The 21,578-nt window shown below is 45.1% G+C and overlaps 1 protein-coding gene across 3 annotated transcripts in view; it reads right to left on the bottom strand.

Annotated features, from left to right (window-relative positions):
- UBR1 (ubiquitin protein ligase E3 component n-recognin 1) overlaps positions 1-21,578 on the bottom strand; it is a 117,378-nt gene that overhangs the window by 19,846 nt on the left and 75,954 nt on the right. For 2 of the 3 annotated variants that reach the window (XM_073638850.1, XM_073638848.1), the window contains exons 30-43: positions 19,877-20,082; positions 18,666-18,759; positions 18,231-18,383; positions 17,956-18,053; positions 15,368-15,458; positions 13,912-14,060; positions 13,765-13,820; positions 12,562-12,658; positions 11,643-11,710; positions 11,396-11,546; positions 9,996-10,083; positions 2,949-3,085; positions 2,178-2,286; positions 1,609-1,665 (exon numbers count right to left, since the gene is read on the bottom strand). In XM_073638850.1, the coding sequence (XP_073494951.1) occupies positions 1,609-1,665; positions 2,178-2,286; positions 2,949-3,085; positions 9,996-10,083; positions 11,396-11,546; positions 11,643-11,710; positions 12,562-12,658; positions 13,765-13,820; positions 13,912-14,060; positions 15,368-15,458; positions 17,956-18,053; positions 18,231-18,383; positions 18,666-18,759; positions 19,877-20,082 (1,554 nt within the window). The remainder of the gene's footprint in view (positions 1-1,608; positions 1,666-2,177; positions 2,287-2,948; positions 3,086-9,995; positions 10,084-11,395; positions 11,547-11,642; positions 11,711-12,561; positions 12,659-13,764; positions 13,821-13,911; positions 14,061-15,367; positions 15,459-17,955; positions 18,054-18,230; positions 18,384-18,665; positions 18,760-19,876; positions 20,083-21,578) is intronic. The other variant, XM_073638849.1, reaches the window with a different exon arrangement.

Genomic DNA, 21,578 nt, shown 5'->3' with positions numbered 1-21,578 from the left:
TTGCTGTTTTATTTTTTATAGCTTGGGTCGTTATGGATGTGGCGATAATAAAACATGCACTTTTTTGTTTACTTTAGTTTACTATAAAGCAGCATTTTTAGTGGCAAAATATTTTTTCATGCTTTATTTTGAAGTTTTTCTGCCAAAATCTTGTAGCAATGTGACCCAGCCTGGTCCCCATCTTGGAGGACTGTCCCTTGTGCCATTCTACACATACAAGAGAAAAAAAAAAAAAAAAGATTTTTCTCACCTGTCCTTTCTGCACCTGTGGCCCGCAGGCACCATAGACCCCGATTGCGGCCCGGTCCAGGAGCTGCCAGCAGCTGCGCTTTAGTTCAGTGTATTGCCGTGCAGAGACCGGCTCTCTGCACAGCAATACCAGTGCCAGCCGCCGGCCTATCAGAGGCTAGCAGCTGACATCTGCGCATGGCAGTGACATCATACACCGCTGCTCTGGGATGCAGATGTCAGCTGCTAGCCTCTGATAGGCCGGCGGCTGGCACTGGTATTGCTGTGCAGAGAGCCGGTCTCTGCACGGCAATACACTGAACTAAAGCGCAGCTGCCGGCAGCTCCTGGACCGGGCCGCGATCGGGGTCTATGGTGCCTGCGGGCCGCATGAAGCAGCCTGAAGGGCCGCATGCGGCCCGCGTGTTTGAGACCCCTGGTTTAGAGCAATCGTTATGGGTCAGAGTACCTGGACCCCCACTTAGCAGCACTTTGTAGTCTCCATAATATATGATCTTTTGAAGTGATCGTCACCTTTTTAGCTGGCCATGTATATTTGATGAGGGCTTCTATTACGGTATTGCAGTGTTATGCAATTGAAGTCACAAGAAAGGCAGTAGAGTGAATCAAAGACAAAAGTTGCTCGTAAGGTTAACATGACACCAAATGGATTGATAAAACATTAAAATGCACAGCTCAACCTGTATGTATATACGTGGGATAGGAAAAACTCTACTGGATAGCAAATAAAATTCAGAATGGCGCTGCCCTGTCTTTAAGTTCCATTGAGAGTGGCCAAAACTCAATGAAGGTGCCATGATTTTGGTTGGGATTTTGAACAGTGCAACCACTATTCCAAGTGGATGATTAAGATCAAAAGAACGCATGCGCTACCCCCCAATCGAAGGACGCACATGTTCCATAATGAAGACAGCATGAGTAACTACAATGGTGCAGATTAATACATATTTGATGTCCATAATCCACTTGGTATAGTGATTGCACCATTGCAAATCCCAATTCATAGGAGTCTACACCATTGTGGTTATTCATTCTGTCTTCATCTTAAAACTTGGGAGCCCCTTTTATGGGAAGCGCGTGCTCCTCAAAAGGGCACATGTTTTTGGATGAAGATAAAATTACCAAGATAGTGACTGCGCAGGTGCTTTCATGTCCATCATCCACTTGGAATAGTGATCGCTAATGCAAATGCCATTGAAGTGAATGTTACACTGCTGCAGTACACAGCACAGCCATTACTAGGCTGTGTGTAGGTAAACAAAGAAGCTGAATGTTGTGGGGTGCCAGAAAATCCATTTACATCCTAAAATGCACTGAAAAGCCAATAATTGTACTGAAATATTTCTAGAAGTAGACTAACCTGATTGCGCCACTTTCACCAGTAAGGACACCAAGAACAGCTGGGTCTGATCCCCACCTAGAGAACAGAAAGAGGGACAGTTGTGACAGCTGCAGATTGGTAATTGCCCAGACTAAACCTGCTCAGCCGTACTCTATAATTCATGCAATGTGTATTATAGCCAGAGATCAGATGGCGATTTCATTTATTTATACCTTATCAGGCACAGCACAGAGAATTGTGTATTCTCTACAAGTAGTCTCTGGGGTGGCTTCGGGGAAAAAAAAAGATGACTACAACTAATCTAGGAAGCAGTATGCACTTTATTATGCAACGTTATGTCACGTAATATTGACTGTGGATTTAGTGACCGAACAGCTCAGTCAGTGGCCAAAAACTCAGCCTCTGTATGCACAGAGCAGCAATTGGATCTGGTCCTGTCTGGACGGTGGGTTGTGAGGACAAACCTAGGGCTGTTCTGCAAGCTCCTGCCACTTACAGGTAATAACGGCATGCAGACGCAAAAATTTAGCACAGTTTATTGTTCGTGATCGCTTGTGTGTAGTACAGATGTAATGCACAAACCGCACCTCTGAATAAGTGGTTTCACAGCGCCCCAATACTCGCGGAAAAGGGCAAACAAGTTAGTAGGTAGAGAGAGGTAGCTGCACAGAGCCTCCAGCTCTTCTTCCGGAGCTGCTGTAAAAGAAATGGTGTAAAATGTAGATTAGGAGGAAGGATATAAAAAGTGCGTGATACAGCAAATGTTTCACTGCAAATCTGATTAAAGATACAGGATGGATTGAGCCCTTTTGCCCTGTGTGTGAACTTAAGTGACAGCTGGAAGATTAATACCATGGTCTGGTCTCAGGCTTCAGCAATGGGAGAGAAAATCTGCAGTAAGGGAGATGAATTTGATATATAATGGAGAAGCTTAAAAAAAGTCAACATATTGATTTTTCATATTTAGCAATCACTTAAATTGCCTGCAGATTGATGGGGGTCCAAGTCCTAAGACCCCCAGCAATCGCACATAGCTCACCATACAGATAAAAGGCTACTAAGCCGTACCCTGGGCTGCACATTTTTCTAGGGTCTGGTTTGTGATAAGTTGAGCGAGGGGTGCCATCAATCTTGGACCCCTACCCACTGATCTGAAGACAATTCAAGTTCCTCCTAGATATGAAAAATCATTGAGAAAGTTTAGTTACTCTTTAGATATTACATGATACCCAACTCATAACACCTGAATATTAGAAAAAAATATAAAACCATAGCTGATGAGTGGTAGTGGTTACTTGCTTTTTCTACAAAATTTCTTAACATTTATGACACAGTTCAAGTTAATCACTCAAGCTTACCTAAGGACATCAGCTCATCTGGTGGCGTCACTCCAAGCAAATAGTGAAAGAACAGTGCCGAACAACGCAAGTAAGGGACAATACCCTTTTTCACACAGTCCCAAATATACCAGCCGGGAAGATCATCTGCTCTAAAGCTGCAACATAGATAATAAAAAACAAAACATTACTTAAACCAGAATTCACATTATACACTGCATTCATTACTACACCTTCTAGACCAGATAACACTGATGTACTGACGTTGATTGCTGTATGATTCTTCTTGAAAGTTCCCCACCCTTAATATTCAAAATAGCATCCAGCTCTAAACATTAAATGCTCATTTAGTATCAGGATCATACAGCCATTCCAATATGGATTTTTAAAGTAAATACACCAGTCTCCATGATGGTGAAAAGTGATGTACAATATTTATGTGAGCCTTTTTTCAGTTTGTTCTGTGATATGTACATAACTTAAAAACACAAAATCTATGGTCAGACAACCTACAAATGCATAAGATAATAGTAAAATGCTGGTGAGCACATATGGCACCGAAAAAAAATAAATAAATACAGGAATACCAGGTGATTGTGCAAAACTTCTCAACCTGCATCTTTAGATACAATCCAAGCGCACGCTTAAAACCAAATATATGTGTTTAGGCAGCGCGCCAAAGATAGGAGATGAAAATCTGTTTTTCAGCAGCAGATGGAAGGAAGGGAGACACAGTCATTACTAGTGGGTAGGCGGAGCCCACATAGGATAGAACACCTCAGATTAAAAAAAGAGTGTTGTCCGGCCCCTCCAGCTTGGGCTCCTCCTACTCCAGCTCTCCAGTCTAAAATTTGAGGTCACAGAGGATGGTCGCTGCTGGAAGCAGCTCCTCAGAAATTTTTTTTATTTTTATCGGACAGAGACTTGGACCCCCGTGGTCTTGAGGTCTCAGCGCTGCTGGACCCCCACCCCTCCCTTGGCGGATCTGCATTACCCTTTGAGAGAGGTCCCTGCAGAACCCTGCCGGCCCCGGGGGATGAGGGATGCTTCCCTGGCGGGGACGCAAACCGCGCATCTGGGGTCACTGCGTTCTCCGTCCTGGGGGGGAAGCTTGGGCACAGCGCCACAAATCCCTGGGGGTCCCTGTGGCGCTCAGCTGGGTGAGTACTCAGCATGTTAATGTGTTTTGAGGGCTTCAGCGGCTGCTGCGGCAGCCGCTGCTACATGTATTCAGGTGGTGACTTGTGTTTTTTTGTCCGCAGGTGGATGCCTGCCGGACATGGAAGCGGGGCAGGAGCGGAGGAGTCGCGCGCGCTTTTTTTGAAGCCGGCGGGGGGCGTGGCTTCGCGCCTTCCCGGTCTTTCGCGGGCAGGAAGCGCTCTGAGCGCGCGCTTTCTCCTGCCCCTCCTCTTCCGGCTTCTCTCTCCTCACAGCGCGGCGGCCATTACTGAACGGCTTCCATCGGGCTCCTCACTCTCCTCTCGACAGACCGAAGGAACACTGCACCGCGGCCAGCTGGGTGAGTCGCTTCTGCCTGTCAGGGCAGAAGCTTAACCCCTCACCCCCTCAGCGCAGGGCACCTTTCTGAGGCACAATAAGGTGGCAGACTGTGCTGTCCTGCAGCTATTACCTCATATAGAGGTTCCTTTTTTTGTCTGGGGCTCGCACATCCTTTTCATTTCACAGAGGTTGTGGGGAGTCTGCGACATTAACCCCTTATTAGGCGGTTATCCCTTAATTGGGGGTCAGCTGGGGTAGCTCTCTCTTTAAGAGCTTTAACCCTTCAGCTTTCTTTTAAGAAACCACACTGTCCTACTTACTGACAGGTTTAACCTGCCATATACTGTGTGAGGGCATGTCAGATCAGGGTCCAGGAGGTGCGGACCGTCTCCCAGGTCCGCTACAGGATCAGTCTCGCGTGTCTGACACGCAGGAGTCCTCGACGGCGTCAAGCACAGCGGTCGGGGGTTTCGGTGATGGGGCAGTGGTCAAAATGGAGGCCCTCACTCGTTCTATTGATGGCCTGTCTGACCTTCTAGGTTATTGGGTGTCAGCTAGATCCTCTCATGGCAGGAAGCGCCACAGGCCGGTACTGCCCTCCCCGCGCAGCGACTCGGAGATCTCTGTTATGGAGGGTTCCCCTTCAAGCTTAGATGGGGAGATGTCCGATTCGGATAAGGAGGATCGGCAGGGGCACTCTGGCTCTTTTTTGGGCCGTGCAGAGGCTTTTATTGGAGCCATGAGGGAGGCGTTACAGTTTCCGGAGGAGGTAACTAGACGTCCTGGTAAGTCGGCCCGGATGTTTCAGGAGTCGCATAGGTCGCGCTTGGCATTACCATCTCTGGATGAGCTTAATGGGGCAGTGGAGAAGGAACGCCTGTGTCCAGATAAACGTTTTCAGGGGACACGGTTTTTTGAGGCACTGTATCCGTGTTCCACGGAGTTGATTGATAATTGGATTCCTTCTCCTGAAGTGGATGTCCCTTTATCCCAGCTTAGCAAATCCTCATTACTGCCTGTTAAAGGGAAGGCGAGTCTGCAGAATCCGCTGGACAGAAAAACGGAGATGGCGGCGAAATCCATCTACGAGGCCGCGGGTCATGGATTCAGAGCGGTGCTAGGATCCATGTGTGCTTGTAAAGCTTCCCTAAGCTGGTTGGACCGTCTACGGACGGCGTGGCAGGATGGATCCCCGCTATCCGAGGTAGATGGGCTTTTCAAGTTGTTGGAGGATGCGGCCCGATATGGCAGTGATGCAGGTTTGGATACCGCGTCACTGCTGTCCAGGGCGCAATCCTCGGCGGTCACAGTCAGAAGAGCACTGTGGCTCAGACAGTGGACCGGGGACGCGGTTTCCAAGCAAGGTTTGGTATCTTTAGCTTACAAGGGTGGTCAGTTATTTGGATCTGACCTCACGGAGCTGATTGTCAAGGCAAAGGCAAAAGAAGCGGCCTTACCACAGCGAAGAACTGTGGCTTCTGCGTCGGGCAGGCCTAGTGCCGGTAGTAGTCGGCGGCCCTTTCGGTCCAGGGGACGGTCCGGTCAGCCCTCTTGGGGATCGGGTCGTCCCTCTTTTTCAGGAAAAAAAGGCTTCTCAGAAATCCCGCACTCCCTGGAAACAGAGCTTCCGTCAAGACAAGCGGGAAGCTGACAAAAAGCCCGCTAAGGCGGACTGACGCCAGGTTTTCTCTCGAGGGCTCTCGAGTGGGGGGGTCGCCTGCTCCAATTCGAATAGACTTGGGCGTCCCGCGTTTCGGACGCCTGGGTGACGCGGGTTGTGTCAGCAGGCTACTTCATAGAGTTTCTTTCTCGACCCCCGGACAGGTTTTGCCGATCTCGCATTCCGTCAGAGCCCGAGCTAGTTGCCGCTCTACGGCAGGAGGTCGATTCCCTTCTGCAGAAGGGTGTGGTGGTACCGGTTCCGCCGGAGGACCGGGGAAGAGGGTTTTATTCAAACCTCTTTGTGGTCCCCAAAAAGGAGGACAAATTTCGCCCCATTCTGGATCTCAAAAGATTGAATCGGCATGTCCGCACCCGGAAATTCCGCATGGAGTCGCTTCGCTCGGTTGTGGCGGCCCTGTCGCAGAACGACTTTTTGGTGTCAATCGACATTCGCGACGCTTATTTGCATGTTCCCGTCGGAAGGGCCCACCAACGCTTCCTTCGTTTTGCCATAGGTCAGGACCATTTCCAGTTTGTGGCCCTACCATTCGGGTTGGCCTCGGCGCCCAGAGTTTTTACAAAAATTCTGGCACCTCTCATGGCGATCCTTCGAAGACAGGGGGTTACGGTTCTTCCCTACCTGGACGACCTTTTGATTGTGGCGTCCTCAAAGGAGGAGGCGGTGACGGCTCGCAATCTATCCCTTCAGCTCCTGGAGGACTTCGGGTGGCTGGTCAATTGGAAGAAGTTGTCTCTGGAACCGTCGCAGTCAATCCTGTTTTTTGGGGATGCATTTCGACACGGTACGAGCAGTGGTGTCCCTGCCTCCAGACAAGCAAGCAAGTCTTCTTCGACATGTACAGGTTATGAAGTCTTCGACAGCAATGTCCCTTCGAAGGTGTATGCGCCTTTTGGGTTTGATAGTGGCGTCAATGAAGGCACTTCTGTTTGCCCAATTTCATTCCAGGACTCTCCAAATGCTCATTCTGAACCGTTGGGATCGATCACAGGCTTCGCTGGATCGCAGTGTCATCATCTCCCACAGGGTGCGAGAGTCTCTAGAATGGTGGTTACGTCCGGAAGCGTTATCCCTGGGGAAGTCCTTCCTCGGTGGTCGGTCATAACCACCGATGCCAGCCTGTCAGGCTGGGGGGGGTGTCTGGAACGATCTCTGGATTCAGGGAGTATGGTCGTCGGAAGAGTCTGTCCTGCCGATCAACATCCTGGAATTGAGGGCGATTTTCCTTTGCCTCCAACACTGGACGGTCCCTTTAAACGGTCTGCCAGTCCGAGTGCAGACAGACAACGCGACGGCAGTCGCGTATATCAACCATCAAGGTGGAACGAGGAGCTCCAGGCTCATGATGGAAGTGTCTCGGATCCTGGTATGGGCCGAGGCCAAGGTGCCAGCCATCTCTGCGATTCACATTCCGGGAGTTCAGAATATCATGGCGGACTTCCTCAGTCGCGAGAAGGTGGATCCCGGAGAATGGAGTCTTCACCCAGAAATTTTTGCACAGCTGTGCTCCCGTTGGGGAACTCCTCAAGTGGATTTGATGGCATCAAGGTTCAACACCAAGTTACCGACGTTCATGTCCAGGTACAAGGACCCGAAGGCTGTGGCGGTGGATGCTCTGGTGGCTCCATGGGACCAATTCGAGCTAATCTATGTGTTCCCGCCAATATCCTTACTTCCTCTGGTGTTGCGTCGGATCAGACTGGAAAGAGTCCCGGCTATGTTAGTAGCCCCAGACTGGCCAAGGAGGACGTGGTTCTCGACGCTGGTGTCGCTTCTGGCTGCGCCTCCACTTCCTCTCCCTCTTCGCCCGGACCTGTTAACCCAAGGGCCCGTTCGTCATCTGGACCTGAAGTCTCTGCGTTTGACGGCGTGGCTCTTGAGACCGAAATCTTGACTCGTCAAGGTTTTTCAGCCGAAGTCATTGCCACTCTGCGAGCTGCCAGGGGTCCTGCCACTACTAGGATCTATCACAAGACTTGGGAGGCCTTCTTTTCATGGTGTTCGGGTTCTTCAAGGAACCCGAGGATTTTTTCCATTCCCAATTTGTTGGCCTTTTTGCAGTATGGCCTGGACAAGGGTTTGGCAGTTAGCACTCTGAGGGGTCAGGTTTCTGCTTTGTCCTTGCTGTTTCGGAAGGCTATCGCCTCGCGTAGGGACGTTCGTTCCTTTTTTCGCGGGGTAACCCGTCAGTTTCCGCCGCGGAAGGCGCTTGTGTCCCCTTGGCGGCTCAATCTGGTCTTGGAGGCTCTTCAACATGGGCCTTTTGAGCCTATGGACTCCGTTAGCCTTTCTTTGCTTTCTTGGAAGGTTGCCTTTTTAGTGGCAGTCACCTCTTTGAGAAGGGTTTCTGAACTGGCGGCTCTTTCTTGCTCGCCTCCTTTTCTGGAGTTTCTCCCGGATCGCGTGGTGCTTCGCACACGGGGCGACTTTCTACCTAAGGTGGTGTCACAATTTCATGTTAACCAGGATATTGTGTTGCCCTCGCTCTGTCCGGAACCGGGGAATGCGAAGGAACGGGCCTTGCACTCATTGGATTTAGTGCGGGCTTTGAAGTTCTATTTGTCTATTACTCAAGGTTTTCGGAAATCGGACTCTCTGTTTGTGATTCCAGCAGGTCGTCGGCGTGGTCAACGAGCTTCCAAGGACACTATAGTTCGATGGATTCGGTCGGCCATTTTAGAGGCTTACCGACTCCAGGGCGAATCTTGTCCAATTAAGATTCGAGCTCACTCCACGAGAGCTGTGGGTTCATCGTGGGCTTTTCAACAAGGGGCCTCGGCAGCTCAACTCGGCCGGGCAGCTACCTGGCGCTCCGTCCACACTTTTACAAAGTTTTATAAGGTGGACGTCAGTGCTTCCGCTGATGCAGCCTTAGGACGTAGGGTCCTGCAGGCGGCTGTAGTTTAAGTTATCGTTAACTTGTATTTAGCGCTAGTTGCGCATTTTTCTAGGTTGTTGGGATTCTGCCTCTGTTGGTTTTTTCCCACCCTTAATTTTTGGACTGCTTTGGGACGTCCCACTAGTAATGACTGTCTCCCTTCCTTCCATCTGCTGCTGAAAGACAGATTTTGGTAAGACCTTACCTGTAAAATCCTTTTCAGCGAGGGAAGGAAGGGAGACACAGCACCCTCCCAGGGCAGAAGTGTGTTGTTGTGTTTTCAGATGCAGCGTGACCCTTCTCTGATAGCGATTATCTGGGCTGAGGTCGGCGCGCTAAGGCTCTGTTCCAGCATTGCCAGCTCATCGCAGTGGTCCGGTCCAGTGAGTAGTACCTGGGACTGTGTGGTTTTTCTGTTATATGCATAACCTGTCTCTTGTTTTTTCTCTGAAGTTCTTCAGAAGGGGTTATGTTGCTCCGCTGGTGATATTTGCTCTTCCTTAGCTTGTGTACGGACTGGAGAGCTGGAGTAGGAGGAGCCCAAGCTGGAGGGGCCGGACAACACTCTTTTTTTAATCTGAGGTGTTCTATCCTATGTGGGCTCCGCCTACCCACTAGTAATGACTGTGTCTCCCTTCCTTCCCTCGCTGAAAAGGATTTTACAGGTAAGGTCTTAGCAAAATCCGTCTATTGGCTAGGATTAATGTTTTTTTCTACCCAAAACACACAAGCATTATGTTTTTTTATCCTATATGATTAAAGGCCAAGTTTTTACTACTTTCCTTTGGTGCCAGAGAACATCCCGTTTTGGACCATTGAGAGCTATGTGACCTGGAAGCCAGAAAAGTGCAGCACACTTATTCTACTCTGGAAGATTCCTGGGATACTTATCTTTAACACAAGAGTGTTGAGCTGAATTGACAATTTCTAATTTTTTGTACTAGTCTTTGGTTTCAGTATAACACTGGTTGATCACTTTCTGCAGAGAAAACAATATGGTTGCACTTACCTTTCAATGATCAGGGAAAGGTCCTGGCACAGAGCAGCTGCACTTTGAGCTTCCTCGCAGTCACCCAGTACGGCGGATGGCAGATGATCTGTGCAAGGAGTGGGAAAAAAAAAAAAAAAATGAACAAACTGTACGAGTCTGTAGTGAATAAATATTTACTAACATTTTTTTTTCCCCCCAATGAGTAGTCAGTGGTCTGCCACTTTACTGTGACCATTACTACTTTCACAACTACACATTTGCGCTTTGAATGGTTACTAGGAGCAAAAACGAAAATACCCCCATAAACATTAGACTAATGTCAACCGAACCCACCAATGTTGACAGGTTCGGCCGAAGTCTAATGTGTATGGGAGCCCAGGGCAATATTTTGTAGGGGGAATGGTCAATATGGCATGTCCGATTTGAGACTGCCGATCATATGGTCTCCCAGAGATAAGACATCACTAGACATGCCTGGCGATAGCTCCCTCAGAGCGCAGTCAGACGGCCGTATAAATTGGGACGCAATGCATGGACTGGCCGGCGGTTTTCCCGACCCAAGTGTCACAGCTGAGTAGAAATTCATGAAGCTGTTACAAGAGTCGGCAGAGCCGGCAGCCAGTCAGAGCATTGCAGTATAAATTATACGGCCATTTGGCCATGCCCTTCGAGAACACAAGATCACTCGGCAGAACGTGGTGGTTGTCGGGTGAACCGGCCAAAATGGTTGCCGTCCAAATCATAATTCGTCCAACAGCCATCTATCATGGCCTTAACACTGTGTATAAGAGATGGCATGTTCTTGTCTATTTACTGCCAATTCAGAAACAATTGGATCCTGTGGATCCAGAACAGGACACTATTGGTCTGTGAAGGGACTATAAGTAATTACATCCCATTCTTTGGTCACCTGAACACCGAGGCCTACAGTTGTAAGGTGATTGGAATGGCACATCAGAGACCAGAAAACGCACCATTCCTGTCACTTGACCACCGGGGTCAGATTGAAGATCAGGACGCCATCACTTCCGGTACTCAGTTTCTACCCCCATGGATGAACAGCAGGCTGCTCCTTGGGGTAAGAGCTGGTGGGTATGTGTCAGTTTGCAGGCAGAAGAAAAAACTCCCTGCCATTTGCAATTATTTTTGTATGCGCTTTACCAGCCACTTAAAGCACATTTGCCCCTTTTAATGTTTGCTCTTGACTTAGCGCAGTGTAGGAACTGCAATCAGGCCAAATGCACATGAACAGGACTATGCATCAGTCCTCCGCACTGCATAAATCAGGAGCAGCTCTGGACTAAAATAACAAAAACAAAAAGCTGAAACTTTAGTCTAATGAGGTCCACATTGATTAGTAAATTATGGCAAACTCCCTACGGGGGGGAATCTGATCAGACTGTTGTAGTTATCTTTACCTGTGGCTGATGAGAAGATTATCTGCAGAATATGAGTCATAGTGAGCAAGTGGAAGAGGTAGAGATGGTTGTATGATGAAATTACACATGATGGGTGCAAATCCACACCTTCTTCGCAGTATAAGGATGGAAAAGCCAACACTGATCCCACCTAAGAGAAACCAACAGAGATGATAATAGCAATCAGTGAAGCGAATACTACTGATATTATATAGGCCACTTTATTCTGTGCACATACGAAACTTACCAAAAGATGGAACATGTCCACAGACAGGAAGGACGGTGTTCCCTTCACCTTTATATTAGGCAGGAAAACTATTAGATACAAGAATGAAAAGGCCAATTATCATCCAGTTATAAGTGACGGAAATTTTTTTCTGGAGAAAACCCAATAAGCTTTTTTATATATTGTTGCCTTATAAAACAGGATTTTTTTAAGCAAATTAATTATTAGGTTTTAAAGGAAGTCTGTCACCCCCAAAACTGAAATCGAACCATTAAAACATTCATGTAGTGAACTTGGCCTTTATAAAAATCCTACTCAAAGTAGATTTTATTCAGTGTGTTTCATACAAATCTCCAGTCCTGCAAAACACTGACATTCTGTGAGCTCTGGCTCCGGCAGTGTTGGTGTGTGCAGGTGCTCTCATCCCTCTCCTGTGTGTAATGGCTACTCATTGCACACAGGGTCTCAAAGCAGCAGGTGCCCGATGCAGAGAAGGGAAATGAAAACGCACACAACACTGACATTGTGCGCGCACGCACTCTACCTCTGTAGTTTTCGTGTGCATTCTCATCTCCCTCTCCCATCGGATGGTCTCTGCTTTTGGATTTTTGTGCACCAAGCTGCCGACACAGACAGGAAAGGGATGAGAACGCACCTGCACAAACTGACTGCTCCACTTCCGCAGTGTCAGCTCCGCAGTGTCAGTGCATAGTTAGGGATTCAGATCAGGCAGAGCTCCAAAACAAGAGCTGTCAAACAGAAGCAAAAGTGCAGAGAATGATCATTGACCGGTGCAATGATCCCTTGGCCATGTCAAAGCTGCACCAAAGAGCCTCATTTACAATTCTAATAAAAGTTTATATAAAACGAAATTAGTAAGATGAAAACTATAACTAGATGTACTGCAGCTTGCTATATACGGCGAAGAACAACCACCCACCTGCCAGTAACTGCACAAGATGTTTCTGTATTGTAGCTTGATAACACGTGACTCTTTGTGCGTCTGCAAATTTTACCAAGGATTTAAGACCTGCATGCTGTGAGAAGAATAAAGGTTATAGAAGACGTTCTCTGAAAATCTATAAAAACAACTACCATCCTGAAAAGTGCAGAAGCCATTAGATATAGTCATAAGCCTTATATAAAAGGAAAAATTAACCGTGCTGCTAGACTTGAGACACTCAAAAATCAATCATATCGTTGCACTTTCTGTGTTAAGCCATCTTCCACACAATCTCATCTGGAGTGTTAGGTCCTTATGAATACACAGTGCTATAATACAGACTTCACTGGTGTTTTTTTCCTATTCCTTAAATCTTATAGGAGTATGTATCACAAGAGTGGGAAGCCCTAGACTGGTAATTTTGTGCCATAATGCTCCATGAAAATGACAGATTTTTTATTTATTTATTTTTTTTAAATAAAAGTCAGAGCCAAACTTCCAGGTCATGGGATCCCGGGATGCAGAGTGGGATCCTAAAAAACAACTACGGCCTCTCTCACAGTGAGTGACAACTTGCTGTTCCCACTAATCCAAATGCGGACTGATAATTTATTAAGCTGGTACTGAACGGAAATCACTAATGATTTAGAGTGTGCGGCAGCGCTGGGTTAGTGCAGAGAGCGAGAGCTCGCTCCTTCACTGAGAGACAGGCATCGTCGGATTGTGGGCTCCCACTATGCAATAATGCTGGTGTTTTTGAGCATGGGTACAACTGCACTGTATAGCTATGCCCCATTTATGTGCCCGATCCGCTTGTGCTGGCAGTGGTTTACTCCACTCTCCCAATAGAGAACACGGACGCTCGGCCGAGCTCACCGTTATTGAAGCACATTTACAGAAATGCTCAATTCAGAAGAAACTTGGGACACTTTAAATGCTGGTAAAGTCGATCCCAGAAGCAAAGCCACTAACTTTACCCAGTAAACTCATTGTAGGGCCCAGTCACTGCTGCCCTGCAGTCAGTAAGATGCAGTCATAATAAAAAGGTCATCATCATGTAAGTCACGCCAGCATAAGCCAAGGTAGAAAAGCTTCTTAAACATTGATGCTCTGAGATAATGCTCTTAAGGGACAGGAAGCATTGAGAAGCCGCTGTCTAATGTCTACTCAATTAACCCCTATCTTTTCATTGACCCTTACCTGCCGATTCTGCAGAGAACCAAACAAAGGCTTGTCTTCATCTCGTAATAAACTCTCTAAAATAAAAACAGGTAACATTGTAACGTATGCACTAAGTGTCTGGGCTTGTTGTAAGGGGGGGGATAACAATAGTTATTACATCCTTACCGATGGACTGTATGGTAAATGCACACGTATTCCAGGTCATCACAGGTAGACGTGGGTCATTTGCATTATGTGGAGCCTTTAGGCTTGTGCCATGCACAATGTTGGCAAAATGGACCAGCATTTCTTTTGTACTAGTGGAATATTTTGGCCTGATTAGAAAATAAAAAGATCCTTTGATATGTTTTAAGAAATTTAAAAATCACCCTAAAAATAACACGTTTAAAATTGTATTTAAAACATTGGGTATTTATTTCTGGGTCATTTTTTTTTTTTTAATTTTGCTGTAATTTCTTGTACTCTCTACAAACAAGGGCATGGTGTTCCTTTCTGAGCTAGGAACTTCATCTCTACAGCTTTTCATGGGCCGGCATCTGAGCAGTAGGGCCTATGTTTTACTCTGTCCTTATCTATATTGAGGTCGGCTGACACAAGGTGAAGTTTTAATGCTAGAGATAGAATAGGAGGGTCCCAACTGGGTGCACCTTGTTGCGGTGGGATGGCTTTTAGGCTTACTTGATCAAAACAGTTAACCAAGTCCCCCAACCTGTTTACATGTACCATTACTATTTACTTACTAAAGGAGTCTCTCTCTTTTTTTTTTCCCTTGGGTTTTGTCTGTGAAATGGCCACTGTGTGAATGTGCTTTTATACAAATAAGTTGTGCTCCAGTTCATTTGTTTGATTTTGCTGTACTCCAAATGAGTACGTTCTGATATTAATACAGCGGAAGGCAGACAAATAGACATGGGTAAAACAGAGTCTTGGAGGTCACTTGCAAGTATTTTTTTTTATTTTTACAAGAATGAAGACAAGTCCTTTAGTAAAGTGATTTGTTAAGTACCATGCAGGAATAACTACGAAAAAAAAAAGTAGTATAGAAAGTTTAGTTACTCTTTCAGGTATTCCCAAAATCAACTGTACTTACTGTTACAGTCGATGTAAATACACATCCTACTAAAATATGCCACAATGGGACTATGAGCCTACAGTTAAAATGGACAAACATCCGTAAGCTCATAGTCAGAAAGTGGCATATTTTAGGAGAATAAGACCCATCAGAGTGAGGTCACCTTGCAGTGATTAAATCCTTCGGCCACAGTCTTATGAAGTCTTTTGTAGCTGCACATAGACATAACCACTGTTAAAGGGACTGACCACACATCTGCCAAAATGTCTGTCTTTTATTCTCTTTTGAAGTGTCCCTCTTCTGTAGATTCTCGAAGATGAGAAGGAGCTTGGCTAAATACCCTGCGGGAAAAGGCAAGAGACCAGCTGCCAACCAATTAGAGCCGCAGTGATGATGTATAATGCTACATGTTTATTGGTATCGCAGCCATCTTTTCTCTTGCCATCTACTTTCAGCCCTAATGTACTTACCCTATTTATGCCATAGTCTGCTTTCTTCATGTGCGGGTTTAATATATATATATATATAAAAAATATATGAGACACTTACGGTGCCTGTACCCCAAAGCTCAAAATGGATCTGAATTCACAGCATTGACTGACTTCACTTTTAATAACTTCGGGTGAAATGGTCTTTTTTCCTGTAATAAAAAAAAAAAAAAAAAATTGACATGACAGTTAGCATTCATATCTTTCACTTTTTTTTATTTATTTTTTAAAAAAAGATATTTATAAGGGCATTCCTCAAGAATAATTTCAATCCATCCTAATCTTAGTGAAAAGCCTGATATATCTTTCAAAGTAAAAAAAACTAATTAAAGTTAAATCTGAACACATAAAAGTGAATTCATCTGCACAGTTCAGCACCTCTTGAAATAAAAAGCCAATTTGAAAAAAAAAAAAAAATGCTGAACCCTGGGAACTTACCTATGTAAGCTTACAGTCAGCAAGTTGGTGCAGAGCAGTCAGAAGAAGCTGGGTTTAAGCTGGACATTTAGCGGAGATTAATTTAGCAAGTATAAAAATGCAAAATATTATTAATGTCTATTTTTTTTTAACTGGATCTGTCCCCTAATCTGAGAGCAGCATAATGTTGAGACAGATCCGGATTCCATTGATGCCACTTAATAAAACTACAGCAAGCAGCCTAATAACAGGAGATTATCACTAGAGAAGTAGTTGTCTTGTGCCATGTAGTCCTCCGGCTCTGTATAACTTCGTCCCCACCACTGATAGGCAGCTGCCTAAGCACGGTGTAAAGAGGCTGTACGGATTCAAAGCGTTTTTTCATTGCGCTGCTGGTAAACCCACGTGGATAGATGAACTCATTAGGAAATCCAATAAAAGTCCTTTATTTAATGGTTAGAGTCAACGCGTTTTGAAGTTATGTTCTGATGAAGTTAACCCCCCAATTAAATAAACAAAGGTTCTTAGCGGATAAATTGGCCAATTCATGTATGCCCATCAACCACGGCAAGGTGATTTCACTCTGATGGGTCTAATCCTCCTAAAAAATCCTACTATCGGACTATGAGCCTACAGTTAAATGGACAAACATCTGTAGGTTCATAGTCAGATAGTGGCATATTTTAGGAGGATAAGACCCATCAGAGGGAGGTCACCTTGCCGTGGTTGATGGGCATACATGAATTGGTCAATTTATGAGCTAAGAACCTTCATATTTTTTGGTTATGTCCTGATGAAGAAGTTAGTTACCTTTACAACGTGTTGACTAACCATTGAATAAAGATCCTTTATTAGATTTCCTCAGCTCGTGAGTTCATCTTTCCATGCGAGTTTACCAGCAGCGCAGTGAAAAACTGCTTTGAATCCGCACAGGCGCTCTATCTGGTCAGATGACCCGTGGTCTTTGCAGCAGCTGGCATATGCTACATTGTTGCAATTGCAACTTCCCAAGGTGAGCATGCATTCGCTTTTCTCAATTTGTTTTTAATCAGATAAAGCCCCATGTTGCGCTTTTTTTGTTTTCCAGTCCTTTCTCATTATGCACGGTCAACACAGAAAGCAGCCAGTGGGGGGAGGGTTATACAGGGCTCGGCAGTCAGAGAACTGCTAGATCTACAGCATAGAAAATAGTGATTTCATCAAAACTGCAGCAAGCAGCCTAGTAAGTGACACATTGCTGAAATCTGGTGACAGAGCCCTCTTTAAACAACATAATGCTTTAGATCCCGATGCTGTTGAAAGTTTGCTCCGGGGCCCATAGGACATCAATTATGCCACAGCAATTATAATTAAAATATGATTTTTGTATTTTTTCATTGTTGCTAAGGATGATAGACACTGTGCTGGTATCGCGGTGACCATCATGTCAGACTGTCAAACTGCTAATTTTGCCAGGCGAAGATGTGGTCAGCCAGACATGTATACTGCAGGGCAAATATCTATACTGCAGCCATGTGATACTATAAGTAGCCTTCCATGTAATACAAGGACAACTTAAGTGCGCCAGAGCAGGAGCCGGCCTAAGACCGAGCTCCCTTATATTGCGTTTGGACAGGGGTTATTTTACTCTCCTTCAAGATGCCGGGGAAGTGAAGGATCCGGCCTATTGAATTTTAATGGCCAATCCTTCAGTTCATCCTGGAGAAAAGTGGTTGCCAAAGAAGTCAACCAGAAGAGTCAGTGGCTCGCATACAGAACATAGGAGCGCTCACTGTATATGGAACATTTGGAAGAGTCAGCTGCTGGCCCAACAAGCGCTTGGCAGAAAGCTATAAAGTATATGGGGGCTGCACTGTGGTATGGGACAGTCATAAGAGACATATGCCGGCCCAACAACTGCTCAGCAGACCGCTATATTTAGTGTACGAGGGCTTTGGTGTGAATGAGGCAGTCAAAAGATTTAGCTGCCAGCCTAACTACCGCTAAGCAGACAGCTAAATAAAGTGTACAGGGACTTAACGGTGTATGGGGCAGCTGGAAGACATACGAGCTACCGGCTCAACGACCGCTCAGCAGACGGCTATATAAAGTCTGTAGTGACTTTGTTGTGTATGGAGCAGTCAGACAATAGCCATCAACCCAACGATCAGATCAGTACACAGCTTCGTAACTTGTATGGGCAGCCTTATAGTTATAAAAAAAAAAGAAAAAGGGAAAAAATTAGGTAGAAACCTTTTGTGATTTTCAGATTGTATCCAGATATCCTGGTCCCAACAACATCCAACCACCGAGACAGCGACAGCACCTCTCCCAATGTTTCAGCATCCACACTGCAAAGAAGATTACATACCATGAAATGACAAACTAGGTAAAACTGCATCAGAATAGCACATGAACTGCAAATCGTAACATACAATCTGTGAAAAAAAACAACAAAACACTGCACACAAAGCCGGTTATAAAATATGAATAAAACTATCAAGAACTTGCACGAGTCGCACAGTCACCTGTTCACTTGCTCTGCCATAACGGGGATGATGGGGATAACAGAGTTGCAGTGACACTTGCATAAAGGGCATAAATATTCTCCATATCTAAGGTCATACAGCAGATCCGAATGAAGACGCTGCCGGGAGTTCATCTGCACGGCCTCAAAAAACCTAAAGGAATCAGAAACTGGTATTAATATAAACAACTACAAACGTAATATGCAAAGAAAAGTTTCTCAACTTTTGTTCATACTCAAGAAAATTAAATCACAGAACGTAAACAGGCGTAGGTGATAATTACCAAAAAAGCTCTGCTAACAATTCCTTCAAATTCCTAAGGGTTTCTGCAGGGTGGCCACCAGGGACATAATATTATAGTGTGACTTATGTGATAGGGCCCTAGCATTAGGGGGGTCTATAACATCCTATTAGACTATGAAGTCAGACACTTACTTCTGCCAGCAGGTCACATGCATTACATGACCACAGCTCCCGGTATAGGTCCCACAAGACAACTCGGGGCTTGTAAAGAGTGGGTTAAATTTATCTGCCAATGACAAGACATTACTAATAAATAATTGTAGAATATAACAAAAAAAAAAAAAACAACAACAACAAAAACACAATTCATACTTTCTTCTAAAATATCAACAAATCTTCTATTAAGAAATACTTATAGTAAAGTCATTAACCAACGTTACTTTTCCGTGAACAACATAACGAAAATTAAAACCAACAAACCCCACTGACAACCTGTCCAGGTGTTCTGCATGTAGCACTATTAATTCCGACAAATCAGACAGCACCTCCTCAGATTGTCGCTGTTCAAGAATCAATGAAGCAGTTTTTTTTCTTTTGCGTCCCTCAGTTCCTAAGTTATGTCCCGTGTAATGATGAAAATTTTCGCTTTTGCTCCTCTATGAGCATTTGCATTTTCTCCTGTGACGCTGGCCAATCAAAACATGGCAACTCCCACTGAAGTTCTGTGGTACACGCCCAGGAGGTTGAAGGGAAAATGTGCTGGTTTATTATATAACTCTGGAACAGAGGGGCACAGGAGAGAAAAAAAAACAAAAAAAAAAACAAAAAAAAAAAAAAACTGTTCTAGGATCAGTAGAGCAGCGACAATTAGAAGAAACCCCAAATTTAAATAAAAAAAAAAAATAGTGAAAGGTCATCTTTAGATCTTTTTTTTTTTTTTTTTACATGGGGTGATAGCTGTCCGAACAATCCATGTGAATGAGTGACAAAAAACCTGAAAATTATTTTAAAACCTGTAAAATGATCTAATGAGCTATGATCAACTTGTTACACTGTAACAAGCAGTTTAGATGCTCATCAGAAGGACCTTTAAGAAGGTTTTCTGTTTTAACGGAAATAGTGTAAAGAATCTGCACAAAATTTATGACTTCCTTATGACTTTAAAAAGGAAAACTGTCAGCTGATTCATACTCCCAAATCATGGGAAGCCTGAATCAGAACCTGGCTGCACGACTATATATTTCTCTGAAATATTCTGAGATTCAGAAAATAAATACAGTTTGGGGATCCGGCAGAGAATGAGACTACTCTGACTTCTCCCAGTACCGCAGCAGGTGACTGACAGATTTCTCCACTGTTTCAGAGAAATATACACATTGTGATATTATTGTATGAATACATACCACCTGAGTGTATAAGAGCGATCCCTCGGGACTGAGAAAGGGTGGTAGATTTTTGCACACTGGCAGTCAGCACCATTGTAGATTTGTCGAGTCTCACTTCTTGTTCCTCTTGGCAAAGGATGCATGTTAGGACTTCTTTTTCAGGCACAGATGGCCCACGTTTGGGACCCAAAGTAATCTTTGAAGCTCCAATAACTGGTAATGAGCTAAATAGAGCAATACATATATTAAATAGGTTATGCAAGCCAAAAGAAAGAATGTAGAATTTACAGTATGTCAGCCTGTAGGGAGAGCTTATTATTTTATGCTGCCCACTGACAATGCTTCTTTTCACAAACTCTAGACCCATCTGCCCTGTGGTGGAAAAACGGGCACCAACTCAAGAAATCAGTTTCTCTTTAAATTTGGGGCCCCTTTGTTCTATGCACCCCTGTGCCAGCTCCAGTCAGGTAGCCTTGCCCATTCAGAGAGCTGTTGCTTCTTGCCAAGGCTGGAATAATTCCCATTACTAAAACTGAAAAATAGAATTAGTCCTTACCGGTAATTCGGTTTCTAGAAGCCTTCCACTACAGCATTGGAGGATGTTGTCCACGCCCTATCGGGGGACAGGAACACTGAGGTTAAAAGCCCCTCCCCACCATCAATCCCCAGTGTTTACCAAGATCACCTGGAAAAATGGTTACCTGACAGCTATAAGGAATCCATAGGGAGGGAAATTTGTGCCGTTGTGGAAGGCTTCAGGAAACCGAATTACCGGTAAGGACTAATTCTATTTTCTCAATACGCCTTCCACGACAGCATTGGAAGAATACCAACAATATTTTTATTAGGGAGGGACAATAGCTTGTAGGACTTTCCTACCAAAGGCTAAATCCCTAGTGGATGATAAGTCTAATCTATAATATTTGGAAAATGTATGAAGGGAAGACCATGTAGCTGCCCTGCAAATCTGCTCAGTAGAAGCGCCCGCTCTTTCGGCCCAAGAAGTTGATGTGGATCTGGTAGAGTGAGCTTTTAAAGGCGATCGGTGGATCCAACTGTTGATTGACGTAGGCTTCCTCGATTGTTTTTTTAAATCCAGTTTGCTATAGTGGATTTAGCTGCCTTCCTTCCTCTGTTATGCCCCGAGTGTTGTATGAATAGATTTTCATCCAATCTCCCAAGACACAGTCTGTTGCAGATAATAAAGAACAACTCTGCGGACATCTAAGAGGTGGAACTCTGCTTCCTTTGAATTAGAAGGCTTCTGGCAGAAGGAGGGAAGGATGACTTCCTGGGAACGACGGAAATCTGTAACAACCTTTGGGAGAAAGGAAGGGTCCAGGCGAAGCGTAATTCTATCTTCAGTCAGTCATGTAAGGTTCTCTGATGGAGAGAGCCTGTAGTTCTACTCTCCGTGCTGAAGTGATGGCTATAAAGAGGCAGTCTTATGGAGAGCAAGTCTGTATTGTGCTGGAGGATAGATTCTCGAAGGGAGAGAGGGTTAGACCCCGGAGCACCACATTAAGATCGAAGGATGGGACATGGGACCGAATTTTTGGGTGAAGTCTGAGTGCCGAAGTTATGAATCTTTCGATCCATCCGTGAGAGGCCAAATCTTGGTCGAATATGGAACTTCGTGCACTCAAGGTGCAGATCTCAGCCCTAGGTTTGAGATCCAACTCCAATCCATTCTGTAAAAAAAAACAAAAAAAACAAGGAT

This window comes from Phyllobates terribilis, unplaced genomic scaffold (assembly GCF_046119375.1).
Source record: "Phyllobates terribilis strain yellow unplaced genomic scaffold, ASM4611937v1 Scaffold_7__3_contigs__length_470593459, whole genome shotgun sequence".
NCBI classification, from domain to species: Eukaryota; Metazoa; Chordata; class Amphibia; order Anura; family Dendrobatidae; genus Phyllobates; species Phyllobates terribilis.
This window is presented reverse-complemented; position numbering and strand designations above follow the sequence as displayed.